The 15,761-nt window shown below is 41.3% G+C and overlaps 1 protein-coding gene across 2 annotated transcripts in view; it reads left to right on the forward strand.

Annotated features, from left to right (window-relative positions):
* WDR37 (WD repeat domain 37) overlaps window positions 1-15,761 on the forward strand; it is a 60,665-nt gene that overhangs the window by 15,464 nt on the left and 29,440 nt on the right. For both annotated transcript variants that reach the window (XM_038755664.1, XM_038755665.1), the window contains exons 2-3: window positions 11,307-11,484; window positions 15,611-15,707. In XM_038755664.1, the coding sequence (XP_038611592.1) occupies window positions 11,307-11,484; window positions 15,611-15,707 (275 nt within the window). The remainder of the gene's footprint in view (window positions 1-11,306; window positions 11,485-15,610; window positions 15,708-15,761) is intronic.

A 15,761-nucleotide genomic window follows, 5' to 3' on the forward strand; every position in this document is an offset into this window, starting at 1 on the left:
GGCATTTATTAGGCACTTATTGAATGCAGAGCACTGTACTAAGCACTTGGGAGAATACAGTAGAGTTGGTTGACATGTTCCCCTTCCACAAAGCGCTTACAGTCCAGAATATCTGTTCTATTCCCCCTCTATGTATTGGATCACACTCTTTGTCCCTGTCAAGTTAACCTATTCACAGCACCTTACCCTTGTCTCTCCCACCTCGGACCCCTTGTTCATGTCCTTGCCGACTTGTACTTCCCAAGCGCTTAGTACAATGCTCTGCACACAGTAAGTGCTCAGTAAATACTGTTGAATGAATGCCCTACCTCCTACTTGGATTTCCCCTTCAAATCCACCAGCTTTCCCATTATTGAAAGCCCTTTTGAAATCACACTGCTTCCAGGTGGCCTTCCTTGATTACTTTTCCTTCTCCCTAGATCATATCTCCCCCTCCTGCCCCACAGCCTAATAAACTACCTCAGTATTTCCGTGCCAACTTTACATTTGTGCTCTGCACACAGTAAGTGCTCAATAAATACTATTGAATGAATGAATGAATGAATTTAGTATCCACCTACCTGGGTCACTCCACAGATTTGGCTTACATGTCCTACCGCTACATATTTATTTTTCTTTTCTATCTAAATAATTTTATCTGTTCCCCCTACTAGACTGTAAACTTCCTGAGGGCAGGGATTGGGCTTTCTAACTCTGCTCTACTACCCCACATGCTGAGTACTGTGCACTGCCCCACAGTAGACCCATAATAATAATAATGGTATTTGTTAAGTGTTTACTCTATTAAGCCCTGGGTGGATGCAAGCAAATTGGGTGGACAGAGTCCCCATCCCACATGGGAATCATGACCTTGATCCCTATTTTACAGATGAGGTGACTGAGGCCCAAAGAAGTTAAGTGACTTGCCCAAGGTGACACAGCAGACAAGTGAGCCTGTTGTTGGGTAGGGATTGTCTCTGTTGCCGAATTGTACTTTCCAAGTGCTTAGTACGGTGCTCTGCACGCAATAAGCGCTCAATAAATACGATTGAATGAAAGTGGCAGAGCTGGGATTAGAACCCATGACCTTTTGATTCCCAGGCCTGGCTCTTTCCACTAGGCCACGCTGCTTCAATAGCACAATAAATGCTATTGATGGATGCACCGGCCCTCCTGCCCCTCCTCCCTCATTCCCCTGGGCCACCTCTCCGACACATTATCCAAACTATGGTTCCCTCCTTTCTTTCTCCCAGTATCTCACTTAGCTTTGAATGTGGGTTGTGGAGAGATCAGTAATACCACAGGCCCTGAAGGAGAAGAATGATGAGTTGGACCAAAACCGAATTTAGCCCTCCCCTACCTCCCCATAAGGGACCCTTCAACCATGACAATCTCAAAACTGCTTACCCAGAAACTTAAAAAAGGGGTAAGAATCCGGACTTAACAGCCCGTTTGACTTGGAAGATTTTTCATTTTCATATTGCCTTTGGATGTTGCTCGAGGAATCTAAAACTGATGGAATAGAATTATACAGTTTCTAAAGTGGTTCATAGAAGTACTGTGGAATCCTTAAGTCGGGCAAAATGTTATTGTCAGAACTATAGAGTCAGGGCATTTTTGTTTTTCCCCGTGGTCTCATGATAATAGCCAATTAATATAAGATGCTACAATTTTGAGAGTACTTGCATCCAGAGAACTCTTAAAATCATCTGTAACTATCATCTATACAACAGAAACTGAAAAACAGAAGCAGAATTAATTACGACACATTAGTGGAGGAACTTAACTTCCTGTGGCCCTTCCAAAACCCATTACCAATTTCTGCTACTCTTTCGGATGAGTTCATGACAAAATAATCTCTCTCTTTGGGAAAAAAATGCCCGTATGAGTTTAAACTACTCTGGGAAAGTGGAGGATATATGATGTTTGCTCATAGGTACAATTTTAGACTTCCTGTGATTGTGCAGTTAATTTTAAAATAAAAGATTATTGTAGCATGGAGACAGTGACCGGCTTGAAAGGGTCAGATTGTCAAGCTTTTAACATTTCACAAGTTCAAGTGTAGTCTTTTTTGATAAATGGCCTGTCTGTAGTTTGTGGGCTCTGTGTTCCTTTTCTCCCTCCCTACCCCCAAATGTTGACTCTCCCATCTCTTTGTCTTTTATTTAAATCCTATTTTAATAGTTCAGGAGTTTAGTCTTGCCTGATTTTTCTCTAACAATTAACTACTATATTTTTAAGTCCATTAAGGGTTTTATTCAGTTAAATAGGATTATGTCACTGGTACATTAATGTTGGTGATAATTCCATGTAAAGGAGAGGTCATGTTATTCATGCTGTGTCCAATGTTGCATGTATGGGTGCAGTCATATCACATCATGTTGATATCATATCACCATATCATGTTGTACCTGGATGCACACAGGTCGGAGGAACACCCCCGAACCTGCTATTGCATCCTAATTACAACACATGGTGAAAACACTCATTGTAGGAGGACTTATTATTTCTTACTAGGTGTTATTCTAATTGTTTGTTCCTGAATATGAGAAACCAAGTGAAGTCCAATAATGCTGGCAGGGTGCATGTTTTAAAACTAATGTGTACATTTGTTTTTGGAGCATGACTCTCAGTTGTATCCTTGTTTTGTCATGATTTTTACTACGATAATAGCCGAGATTTTTTTAAAAGGGCATAAATTGTGTGAATGCTGTGGAGTTCAGATTCTTTTAGAAATTCGTGAAGTTGAGATTAAGGTAAATCAGGTAAAAGCCTAGAAAGGAAAATCAATCAGTAGAACAACAGGTGGTTCGCTAGTTAATTTGTAGTTTTGATTTTTAAAATTTGGTATTGCATACCATTTACTTTTATTGTTCCATGTGTGTTTCCTCCCCCACTGACAGGGCCCCTGTGAAACGGGGGCTGTATTAATAATTACCGTGGATTTTCCCACTGCTTATTAGAGCGTTTGGCCCAATTGTGAAATAAATACGATAAATAATAGCCAAGAGTTTAATGGAGGGCTCCTCTTTGATCCAGTTGTTTTTCTGCTCTTCAGACTAGAAATATACTGTTAATTCATAGCTGGGTGGAGTGATCTCTTCCTCTATCATTTTCAAATTGACGACATATTACAGTTGAATTTCAGGAACTGAGATAGGCTAGGGTCAAGGTAGCCAAGTTTAAAGGAAAGAAGGTGCCTTTAGCCTTTGAGAATTGTTTTGTTCTACAAATTATAGTAATTGCACCATAAAAGGCTGAATACTCTCAAATCTTTCCAGGACTTTTAGAGAAAGGTGTTTTGGGCCCCGTATTTGAGTGCTTATTTCACTACTTCTAGACTTCTAGTTTATTTCACAGTCTTCTAGACTGTGAGCCCACTGTTGGGTAGGGACCGTCTCTATATGTTGCCAACTTGTACTTCCCAAGCGCTTAGTACAGTGCTCTGCACACAGTAAGCGCTCAATAAATACGATTGATTGAATGAATGAATACTTCCTCACACAGCTGTTGGTCCCGTGGAACGAGGACCGTTTTGGGAATCAGGAGTCCTGGGTTCTAGTTCTTATTAGAGTTCAGGTTCCAGGAGCTGGGACTAGGCCATCAGTGGTGATGGACTCCGAATGAAGGGTCACCTGGGGCATTCCATGTGGAGGGCAGGGCTTGAAGGAAACCTGAAAAATTGTCGACCGAGGTTGGGGGCAAACACAGCAGCCCCCAAGGTAACTGCCTGTCAGGCTCCGGCATTTTACCGTGGTTACTTTGGCTGTGAATGGGCCCTGAATGTACCCTTGGCTTGCCCTTCACAACATGCCCGCATCCCTGGGCACTTACCTCTCTGTGGGCCTCCGGGCCCTACTGGGGAACACGGCTGGCAAAGAAGAGAGTGTGAGGTATTGTGTAAACCACTAGCACTGTAATCAGTTTCTCCGTGCAGGTCCAGAACTCTCGGGGACCAGACTTGAGAGCCTTCCTCATCATTTATGTGTATTTCGTGTCACAGGGATTTGAATTTTAGCAAGCTAGGAAGACTTCAAAGTAGAAAATGTTGATATGGCTAAGGGCAGGTAGAAGAGTTTCTACTGAACAACTTTAAACCTTCTTCCAGTTTTACCAGTTAAATGCCGAGCCGGTCTTCTGAGCTGTCAAAATGAGCGGTTCTAGGCTTGAATAAAAAAATGAAGACATAGAGTGTTAGTAGCAATTGGTTAGGATCGATTACATTTTTAACGCAGTTCAATTGGAGAAATTAAAACAGAGTAGGGGGAGCCATCTGTGCTCTGATTCACTGAACACCCATTCCCTGAAGTGCGTGCGATATTTAGAATGATCCAGTCATAAAAGTGGTGTGGAGGGAGTGGCAATGAACTGGCACGATTCCCACCCCCACCAGGTGAAAGTCTTTGGGCTGTGAAAATCGCCTGTTATGGCTCAGATCAGCCGGATTAAATACCAGGCTTGGTGAGCCAGATTGGCCTTTCGCCCAGTTAACTTGAGGATGGGCTCAGGCAGCACTTTTCCACTCTTCCTTCACCCCTCAATTTAAACATTAGTGTTAAAGTTGTATTTATAGGTCCTAGAAGTGGTACCTCTCCAATGCCCATGGGGATTGTGCCAGCTTGGGGAGGCTTTTATAGTCTTTTCAGGGAAGGGCAATGCATCCTGGAGCCTGTCACTTGAGGGCTCTTGTTTATGGTCGCAGTCAGGCTGAGCAAAGGAGAGATCCGTGAAAGCTTCACCTAGACCTTCTTGCTTCTTAGAGCCCGTACATAAGAACTGCCAACCTGGGGTCAGACCAGTGTACCATCCTGCCCAGGATTCTGGCTCTGACAGTAGAACCAAAGGCTGCCGGGAAGAATGGTGTTAATGGTTGTCCTTTTAAAATCTTTTCTCATATTTTGGGATGTTACTTTTAACATCCCTGAGGTTTGCCTCTTTCAGCTCATTCTGGATCATGAATCTTAAAGCATTTTTGAGCCTTCTCACTTTTCCCACTTAAATCTCCTAGCTGATCCTAATCAACAGTTTAGTCAACTGGAAGAAGTCCGTTGTTTGAGTTCTGAATTGAAGGAAGTTGAGCAGCGATGCAGATACAACTTTAAAAATACAGGAAAATACGTCCCCACTCCCAAACGGTGCCAAGTCAATCGTATTTGCATTAATCCTTATTCATTCATTCATTCAGTTGTATTTATTGAGTGCTTACTGTGTGCAGAGCACTGTACTAAGCGCTTGGGAAGTACAAGTTGGCAACATACAGAGACGGTCCCTACCCAACAGTGGGCTCACAGTCTAGAATCGTTAGCTATCAGTAGTTTTCCTGGGAATAGATCTTCAGGTAGTCATGTCTTAGACCCGGATTTTTGTTACCCAGTTGTGCATATAGGTCACCTCCTAAAAGGCATTATAATTTTGATCATTAGTAGTATTGTTTAAAGTGAGGCTGCCTCAATAGGTGTGAGTGTCTTTGAAAGAGAAAGTCTTGCACACTTTGTCCCTGCAAAGTATGGTAGTGCTCCTTTTCTGGGTCCTCATTCAGATACTAGTGGTAAAGAGGGAAGATGTATGTTCTTCTGCCAACTCCAGTTTTGGCAGTAATAATAATAACAATTATGGTATTTGTTAAGTGCTTACTGCGTGCCAAGCACTGGGGTGGATTCAAGATAATCAGGTTGTCCCACGTGGGGCTCACAGTCTTAATCCCCATCTTACAGATGAGGTAACTGAGGCACAGAGAAGTTAGGTGGCTAGCCCGAGGTCACACAACAGACAAGTGCCGGAGCCGGGATTGGAACCCACGTTCCTCTGACTCCCAAGCGCATGGTCTTTTCACTGAGCCACGCTGCCTCTCCAGTAGTAGTGGTGGTTTGGGCTAAATCAGCCACACTTCCTCATCGGGTCCTCCTGTTCATAAATTCCAAGATGGGTGGTAGGGTAATGGGTCTGGCCAGTGGTCACAAGAACAAATTATCTCTGAGACTTCAGCACTAAGCATCACTGAACTCTCACCCATTTAGTAATTCTCATCAGTGACTTTTCACTTTCCGGAGAAAACCAGGGGAAAAGCCCAAAAAGAACAGAAAACAAAACAAAAAATAACATAGCAACAGGAAAAAACCCAAAAACCCTGCACTTGTGCTCCTTACAACTAGAGAGAGTGGAAAATTTATCTGTCAATTTTTTGTAGTATCATTTGTTACGTGCTTATAATGTGTCAAACGCTGTTCCAAGCACAGTGTATATATAAGGTAATCAGGGTGGACACAGTCCCTGTCCCACATGGAGCTCACAATCTAAATAGGCGGGGGAACAGATATTGAATTCCCATTTTACAGTTGAAAAAACTGAGGCACAAAGAATTTAAGTGACTGAAGTCACACCACAGGTCGCTGGCGGAACTTGGATTAGGACCCAGGTCCTTTGGTTCCCAGGCCTGTGCTTTTTCCGCTAGGCTACCCTGATTAGTTTTTAAATAGCAGATCATTTTTTGACCATTACTGAAAGGCATAGCAGCAAAGATGAAGTGTAGTATCATTTTATTTTTTATTTTATTAAAATAAAATTATTTTTCCAGTGTGTTGTATTTTTTTTCTCACTCAGCCTTGCAAAGGGTGGGATTTACCAGTCTGATCTAACTGACCCAGTTTTGGGTATGAATTGAGTTTGTGGACTTTTTGACTTGGCTGCATTTTTGGTTGTGCACTGCCATGCAATCCGTGCAAGAGTGTGTTTTATAATAATAACAGTAATAATAATAATATTGAGTACCTTCTGTGTGCCAAACAATGAGCTAAGCACAAATATTTAATCTAAATAAGCTGTATAAAGATTTTAGGTCAACCTAAATTTATAGCAAGTTACTCAGTCCATTGAAAGTATTCACACCCTTTTCTTGCATTCTTGTATACCAACTCTTTTGTATTGTACTCTCCCAAGTGCTTAGTACAGTGCTCTGCACAGTGTAAGCACTCAATAAAAACCACTGATTGATTGACTGATTTGGTTATCTGGTAGAAATGCGGATTATAAAGAAAGTGGCAAACCATTTGGAAATGTATTATAATTAATGAATTTATTTAGCTAAGTGAAAGCTTATCTTTCAGAATAACTTTTTTGAGTCACATAGATAACATTTTTAATGAAAACCTTTTTAACAATTAAGTTTGGAAGAGACAGTTTCTCAGGTATTGGGGGGAAAATATTTTAAGAAAATACTTTCTTAAACCCTAAATAATTTCCAATTGTAAGACACTTCCAGTGATTAATTTCAAACTGGATGGCTTAATGAGACTGCCATTTTTCAAATTATGGAATTTACTTAAATCCCGAGTTCTATGGACCAGAAATTCCCCAAAATACTAGAGGACAGTGACATCACCAAATACTGTTGGTGTTTTAAAATAAAGCCGGAGGACCAGATTAGATTCTCAAGAAACTGGGCTCTGGTTGACTATTTGAGCTGGGATCATGTGAATTATTTGAAAGAAATAAGCTTCTTGGATACATTTATGTTAGTAAGTTGTCATAGAAACTCGGCATCGTTAAAGAAAAACAAACTCTTAGGGAAGATAAGTTTTGGCTTCTAAAATCAGAATTTGACAGGCAGTAAACTCTCTGGAGAAAGTGTTCGATGTGTACTTTGAAGTTTCACTGTCCAATTAAGGCAGTTACTTCAGGTTATGTTGCTCACTAGAGTAACTTAACTACATTATTTTGCTTGCTAAGGCTGTTGCCCCAGTAATTGACCATTATCTTGAATTTCAATTCTTGATTTACTTCTCAGGAACTTTAATCCATGGGCAGTTCTTAAGGTAGAATGTGAATTGAGGAAATGTTTCTTCTGTACGATAAAAGGGCGCATCATGACAAAACCTTACTGTAGAAACATTTACATTATGTACTGCTGATAGTTCTTACTGTTGCCCTTATTTTTATGATAGAAGTCGGGAGGACATTTTTGTAGAGGACATTTTGTAGGGGACATTTTGAGCCCCTTCCTTCCTCTCCCCCTCGTTCCCCTCTCCATCCCCCCCCCATCTTACCTCCTTCCATTCCCCACAGCACCTGTATATATGTATATATGTTTGTACATATTTATTACTCTATTTATTTATTTATTTATTTTATTTGTACATATCTATTCTATTTATTTTATTTTGTTAGTATGTTTGGTTTTGTTCTCTGTCTCCCCCTTTTAGACTGTGAGCCCACTGTTGGGTAGGGACTGTCTCTATATGTTGCCAATTTGTACTTCCCAAGCGCTTAGTACAGTGCTCTGCACATGGTAAGCGCTCAATAAATACGATTGATGATGATGATGATGTAGACTAGAGGAATTCTCCCCCCCCCCCAACCACTGTGAGCTCATGGACAGGGACTGGCTCTCTCTATTGCTGTATTGTACTTTCCCAAGCGCTTAGTACAGTGCTCTGCACACAGTAAGTGCTCAATAAATACGATTGAATGAATAAATAGCTTCACCCAGTTGAAGACAACAAGGGATGGGGCAGTTTGGAACTGGAAAGAATGGAAACGCCATCCCCCGACTCCACTGCCACGACCATAATGATTTTTGAAGCCGGGACTTGTTTTCCACACTCTGTCAATCCTGCCACATGCCCTCATTGGGCAGGGTAGATCCAGGGGTCACACCCTGTTCTTATATATTAAAGACACAAGTATGCAGAAGTTTCTGTAGTCTTGTTATTTTTCTAGGATATTTAAACTCCAAAGATTAGACTTTCTGGTGCTTAAGGCTGTAGTTGTCCCCTGAATTTTAATGACTGTGATTTAAAAATAAGCAGAGAGATTTGCCTTTTCTAGATCTGTTTGAGCTAGAAATCTTCCTATTTTATGGAAGTCTGAAAACAAGAATTTTCACTGCTTAAGATTTTGATGAAACCATACTATTTAAGGGTGAGATTTGTCATCTGTTTATTTTCAGTGTAAGATCATTCCTTACTGGGTATTTTTGAACATTTTGCCTTGTCTATTTTAAAGTGGAACCATTTTTTAGAACTTCATCTACAAGACCATAGTAGAATATATGCCATTAGATATATAATTTGAAATTATGAATTGGAAATATATGATTTCAGAATAATTCAATTAAATATCGATTCACAATCTTTGGATAATGTGTGGTTTAATTCCTGGATGAGATGATGAAAAATAATTTCAGTCAGTATAGGGGAGAAAAAAATGAGCAGTGAAGTAGTTGGCAAGAATCAAGTATGCATTGATGGCACTTTAACTTTCCTACTGATTTCTCATCATCAATTGTATTTATTGAGCGCTTACTGTGTGCAGAGCACTGTACTAAGCACTTGCACAGTAATCTGGAGCAACACTTGAGTTATTGCTGCAGTGAGTTTTATCAACAGAGGCCCAGTTTACTAGACAAATTCAAGCATCTATTTTTAGTAGCTAAAAAAAACTACATAAGTTTCATTTTTAGGGACTTTAAAATTAAGTAACTGTTGTTTCATTCTTAACATAAATTTAACCATCATTGTTGCCTACGATATGCAGAGCACTGTCCTAAATGTCTGGGAGAGTGTAATATAACAGAATTAGAGGATATGTTCCCTGCCCATAGCTGGCTTACATTTTTCTAAGTGGAGTGTGTGATGAATGGTTCTTTAGTTGCTGAAATCATTTAAGACTTCAGAGCAGGGATAGAAATTTAGTAGTATAAAGTTGTTTAATCTGTAGCTTTCCTTAACTCTAATAGATCTGTATGGTTAGACAGAGTTACATAGTAACTTACTACTCAGTTGATTCTTTGCTATGCGGAATAATCCATTGTTCGTCCAAAAGGAAATTACCTCATTTATCAAGAGTGCCACAATGATTCTGTTATGTTGATACAGTTAGGCAAAGGTCATAAGTTGTGTAAAAGGAGATAGAAGGACTTGAATGGCTCTGCAAAGGTGTGCATAAAATTACATTTCATTAATGCATCTTTTTCAGGAAGCTTATCTTTTTTCAATAAACCATCATGTATGTAGTTTCAAAAAAGACACACCTGATCTAAGGTTCAGTTTTAAAATTTTTAACGATAGACCTTTCTCCCACAAAAAACTTTGTAGCCAATCTTCCCAGGAAAAAATCATGAAATATTTAATTGAAACAATGAGTAAAATACTTACGGTATTTGTTAATCCACTGATGGTATTTATTGAGCGTTAATGTATGCAGAGCACTGCATTAAGTGCTTGGGAGAGTACAGTACAACAGAGTTGGTAGACACATTCCCTGTCCACAAGGAGTGTACAGTCTAAAGGGGGAAACAGACATTAAATAAATTATGGTTATGTACATAAGTGCCATGGGGCTGAGGGTGGGGTGACTATCAAGCACTTAAAGTGTATAGATCCAAATGCGAGGGTGATTGCAGAAGGGGAGATGTGATTTTAATAAGGCTTGGAAGGTGGGGAGAGTCATGGGCTGTCAGATATGAAGAGGGAGGGAGCTCCAGACAGAGGGAGGACACGGGTGAGGGGTTGGAGGCAAGATAGATGAGTCTGTGGTTCAGTAAGTAGGTTGGTGTTAGAGGAGAATAGTGTGTGTTGGCTGGGTTTTCTTAGGAAATCAGTGAGGCAAGATAGGAGGGGAAGAGCTGATCGAGTGCTTTAAAGCTGATGGTAAGGAGTTTCTGTTTGATGCGGAGGTGGAAGGGCAACCACTGGAGGTTCCTAAGGAGTGGGGAGATATGGACTGAGGGTTCTGTAGAAAATGATCCATGCAGCCGATTGAAGTCGGGACTGGAGTGGAACGGCAGGGAGATCAGCGAGGAGGCTGATGCAGTAATCAAAGCAGGGTAGGATAAGTGCTTGGATCCATGTAGTAGCAGTTTGGTTGGAGAGGAAAAGATGGATTTTAGCGAAGTTAAACTGATAGGATGTGGTGATAGATTGAATACGTGGGTTGAATGAAAGAGATGAGTCGAGGATAAATCCAAGGTTACAGGCTTGTGCAACAGGGAGGATAGTGGTGTTTGTATACAGTGATGGGAGAGACAGGGCAGGGACAGGGTTTGGGTTAAATGCTTTTTCTGTGCCAAGCATTACGTCAAGTACTGGGATAGATACAAGATAATTAGGTTGGACACAATCCCTGCCTCAAGTGGGGTTCACAGTCTGAATACAAGAATCAAGATTTACCTGTCATAAAAGCAGTCCAAAAATACAGTCTGCCAAATTACTTTGCTTTCTTCGTAGAGCTCCCGAATGCAAATAAGAAAATAGTTCAGTGCTCTGCACACAGTACGTGCTCAATACATACGATTGATTGATTGGTTTATTGATGATTTTCGATTTCTTTAGCTCATTGCAGGAGGCACCCGGACGTTACTTTCTGGAAGTAATGCCCACAGAAAGCGGAAGCTGTGCAACTGCTCGCCAAGCCAAGCAGAAACGCAAGTCGCATAGCCTCTCTATACGGAGAACCAACAGCTCGGAACAGGAAAGGACGGGCTTGCCAAGAGAAATGTTGGAAGGACAGGTGAGAAACGTCAATCAGCGTTCCTCCATTGCAGCTCAGAAGGTGATTTGTGGTGGAGTAGAAAGAAAGCCAGGCCTGGGACGTGTTGGGGTAAACACTAGTGTTTCCACAACACAGGCCCCAGGCCACTAGGAGCTACAGTAAAATATAGACATAGCCTGCCTTTATGATGCCTGTAGAGCCTTAAGTCAGTTAGTGGTGTTTATTGAGCGCTCCAGTCAATCAGTCATATTTATTGAGCGCTTACTGTGTACAGTACAAATATAACAGACACAGTCCCTGCCCACAGCGAGCTGTGCAGAGCACTGTACTAAACGCTTGGGAGAGTACAGCACAACAGAGTTGGGGGATGCAAATGTTTCTGCCTGCAACTAGCTCAGTCGGTCAGATTTATTGAGCATTTACTGTTTGCAGATCGCTGTACTCAGCTCTCGGGAGAGCACAGTATACCAATATAACAGACACATTCCCCATCCACAACAAGCTTCAGAAGATGTAGACTCTATGAATGGATTTGCTGAGAGTCAGCGATTCAGCTCCTCTGTGTCTCTTGCTACCAAGGTGGGAAGAAAATGCCCATGTGCTGGATAGTAATTACATCTTCCAGTCCTCAAAAAGGTTGTCCTCTGTGCTAACTAGTGGGCAAAGACCAAGCCCACCCAGTCTTTTCTCCACCTGTGTAGACTTTCTATTTCTCAGTGGTGGAGAAGCGTTTCTATTTCTGAACCTCTTCCTGGCCTGTTCAGAGCTAGCTTATTATTAACAGTTTGATGCTCCCCTTGGTTAACTGAACCAATACCCCATTCATCCAGTTGAGTTTTGATCTTTTTCTTTTAAAATAAAGAGGAAGGTCTTTTGTGGAGGTGCATTTAACCGTGGTGAGTTTAAAAAAAAAAATTTAACCAAAAAAGGCAAGCAAACCATCCCCCTCCTCTGAATTCTAAGGCTAATTAGATAGGCAGTGTAGCTCAGTACATAAAAGCATGAGCTCTGGTTGACTTTCACCGCTTTGTGACCTTTGAAACTCTGTAAATTTCTGTGTCATTGTATTTCTCAGTGTTCCATCTGAAAATGGGGTTTTGTTTGCCATCTGTGTTCCTCAGATTGAAAGCCCGCAAAGTACCTCTCAGTTTGCATAATAAGCTTCAGGTTCTCTGTGTGGACGTGGGTAAATGCTGAAGCACAGGAAGGAAATGAGAGCAGCCTGAGAAGAAGAGAATCCTAGAGCAGAGCAAGAGGCCTAGGGAGAGAAAGGAGCAAAACAACATCGGAGGGAGAGGTTAATCAGAAAGAGAAAGCCCAGAAGGAGGGAAGACAGATAATGAGAGGGAGAGAAGCTGGCGAAGAAAACCAGAAGAGGATGAAGGTAGGAGGGAAGGAAGCTAAACGGGCACCAAACTGAGAGATTGCAGAGTGGGTACAGCAAGGGAGAGAAGCCGACTAACAAATCGAGAAGACAGGGCAGAGAGTTGATTGAACAGAGAAGGGCAGGTACAGGATCTGAAGGGCAGAAGCCCAAGAAGGCTGGTTATTGAGTAGAGACAGTACAGAGGATGGTTTTGGGTAGATTTGCTACCTGGTTAGTACATTTTCCAAAAATTCTGGGATGTAAAAATCAGACCTCCCAATTACTGAAGGTAGTGCTGGGAAGACTAAAATAATGCCAACTCGAGAGAGACCAGTGTCTGTTACCTCATCTGTAAAACGGGGAATGACTGTGAGCCCAGTGTGGGACATGGACTGTTTCCCACCTGGCTAGCTTGTATCTACCTCAGCGCTTAGCACAGTGCCTGGAACATAGTAAGTCTGTCCCAAATACCGTCAAAAATGCTGTCCTAAATTTCATAATTAATGTGATCATCAAGAATATATGTCTTTATAAGTACAAAGAATTCATATATCAGGGTTGAAGCATGTCACAGGTGAGGGTTGTGAGGAAGGAATTCCATCTTAAAATGAGAACATGCTGTTTGTATTTCAAATACTTTGGTTTTGTTATTGGGCAGTGTCTTTGTTAGGGAACTATTTAAATCTCATTATTTTCAAATGAGTCATTTTCCGGATCCTCTTGTTTTTTGATCCCGCAGCTGGAAAAATGAGTCATGGCCAGAACTGTTACCTACAGTCTATTTTAACTAATATTCCAGATAGCTACATTGAAGGATAATAAACCTAACATTAATAGGTAATATTCAGTTTAGGTTTGAAGAATTCCTGAACTGAAACTGTCCAAAGCTAGATATACTCAACTTCTTTTACTTTAAAAGAACAGAATTTGAATCTTGACTATTTCTAATCCTGTTGTTTCCATTTTAGTCAGTAAAATGGAAGAAATGATATGAAAGGTAACCCCCCAGTGAAGGGTATTTATATTCCTCCCTTGACCTCATCATCTTCTCTTTGTACTGTTACCTTGTATTCTTTCAGTCCTTTCATTAGGGTGCAGCTTTCCTCACGGAGCTTCTTCTTATTGGAGGAAGGATGTTGTGGAACTTGGATCCACTTTCCCAGGCTCAGCTGATGTTCTTTCAGCTGGCCTCTGCTAAGAGGAATTGGGCTATTAGACATTGACTCCTTTCTCAGTACCCAGTTAAGAAGTCCTTACTCTCAGGTTAGGAAAATGGAAAAGGAACTATATTTGCTTGAAGCGATCATCTGAAAGGGAAGGGTTGAACCCAAATGGATTTTTTTTGAGAGCCATTAGCCACAGCATCTAGCTCCCCTTCTGCCTCTTCCCCCCTTGTCTAATCATCAGCAGGCAGGAAATCAGCAAAATGAAGGTTCCGCGTCTCTTAGGGAAAATAACTTATTCAGGTAGCCACAGCCACCAGCACCCTCAACCCCTGAAGTCCCTGTTGAAAAGCCAGCAGAACCTTTCCGCTTTTCTGGATACTTGATTGTCTCCAGAGAACTTAAGTGTCTTGCCCACGTTCACACAGCGGGCAAGTGGCAGAGCCGGGATTATAACGTAGGTCTTTGGACTCCCGGGCTCGTGCTGTTTCAACTGGTCTATGTGGCTGCTTTCTCATAGACTTAAATGTAATTTGTTAGGTTCCAATAGCAGAACTAGCCTCAAACACGGTGGACACAGTATTGGGCAGAGCTTACAGATTCTGGGCTGTGTCAGCACTGAGTGCATAACGTATCCCCAGATTTTATGTATTGTGGTTGTTCCGAACTGGAACTACCTCCCTCCTCATATCTAACAGACAATCAATCTCCCCACCTTCAAAACCTTCTTAAAATCACATCTCCTCCAAGAGGCCTTCCCTGACTAAACCCTCATTTCCTCTTCTCCCACTTCCTTGTGCATCATCCTTGCTCTTGGATTTGCACCCTGTATTCACCCCTCCCCCAGCCCTAAAACACTCGTGTACGTACCTTTGATTTATTTATTTATAGTAATGCCTGTCTTCCCTTCTAGACTGTAAACTTGCTGTGGGAAGGAGCTGTGTCTACCAATTTTGGTATAGAGAACTCTTCCAAGCGCTTAGAACAGTGCTCTGCACACAGTAAGCACTCAGTAAATATGATTGCTTGAACTAGGGATATAATAATTATGACATTTATTCAACACTTTCTGGGTGTCAAGCAATGTTCTAAATGCTGGGTTAGATACAACAGAATCAGTTTGTCCCAAACGGGGCACACAATCTAGGTATGCCTCTGTTGCTTTTCTCTGGAACCAGATTTTCCATGCACTGAGTTTTGGGGCTCAGAAAATTCATTTCCAGGTCAAAGTGCATCAGCATCGTGGCAGCTAAGTATGATACCTAGGTCTGAGTGGGTCAGAGACCATGGAACAGGAGGAAAAAGACTCATCTCTGCGTTGTGGCTTCCCAGATGGTAAAGGAAGAATCAGATCTGTTATCGGCTGTGGCATCTTGCTTGTCAATCCTCGTACACCATTTATCTTTTATTTTTTTGGAGTTGTTATTTTGTAAAATATATATGAAAATATATATATATATATATACACACACACACACGAGAGAGAGAGAGAGAGTGGGAAAGAGGGGTTATGGAGTCTTGGTAATTAATTAAAAGCATGATTGAATGTTGGCAATTGGGCAACATATTGGTCCTCGGCAACAGTTTTCACATATTCTTTTTCTTCTCCTTGTAGGATTCTAAACTTCCTTCCTCAGTTCGGAATACACTTCTGGAACTATTTGGGCAAATAGAAAGAGAGTTTGAAAATCTTTATATTGAAAACTTAGAATGTGAGTATGATCCGGGCAGCAGAGTGAAGTATGGACTGGAAGTGTGGGGAGAGA

The sequence above is a fragment of the Tachyglossus aculeatus genome, chromosome 13 (genome assembly GCF_015852505.1).
Source record: "Tachyglossus aculeatus isolate mTacAcu1 chromosome 13, mTacAcu1.pri, whole genome shotgun sequence".
In the NCBI taxonomy this organism is placed as follows: domain Eukaryota; kingdom Metazoa; phylum Chordata; class Mammalia; order Monotremata; family Tachyglossidae; genus Tachyglossus; species Tachyglossus aculeatus.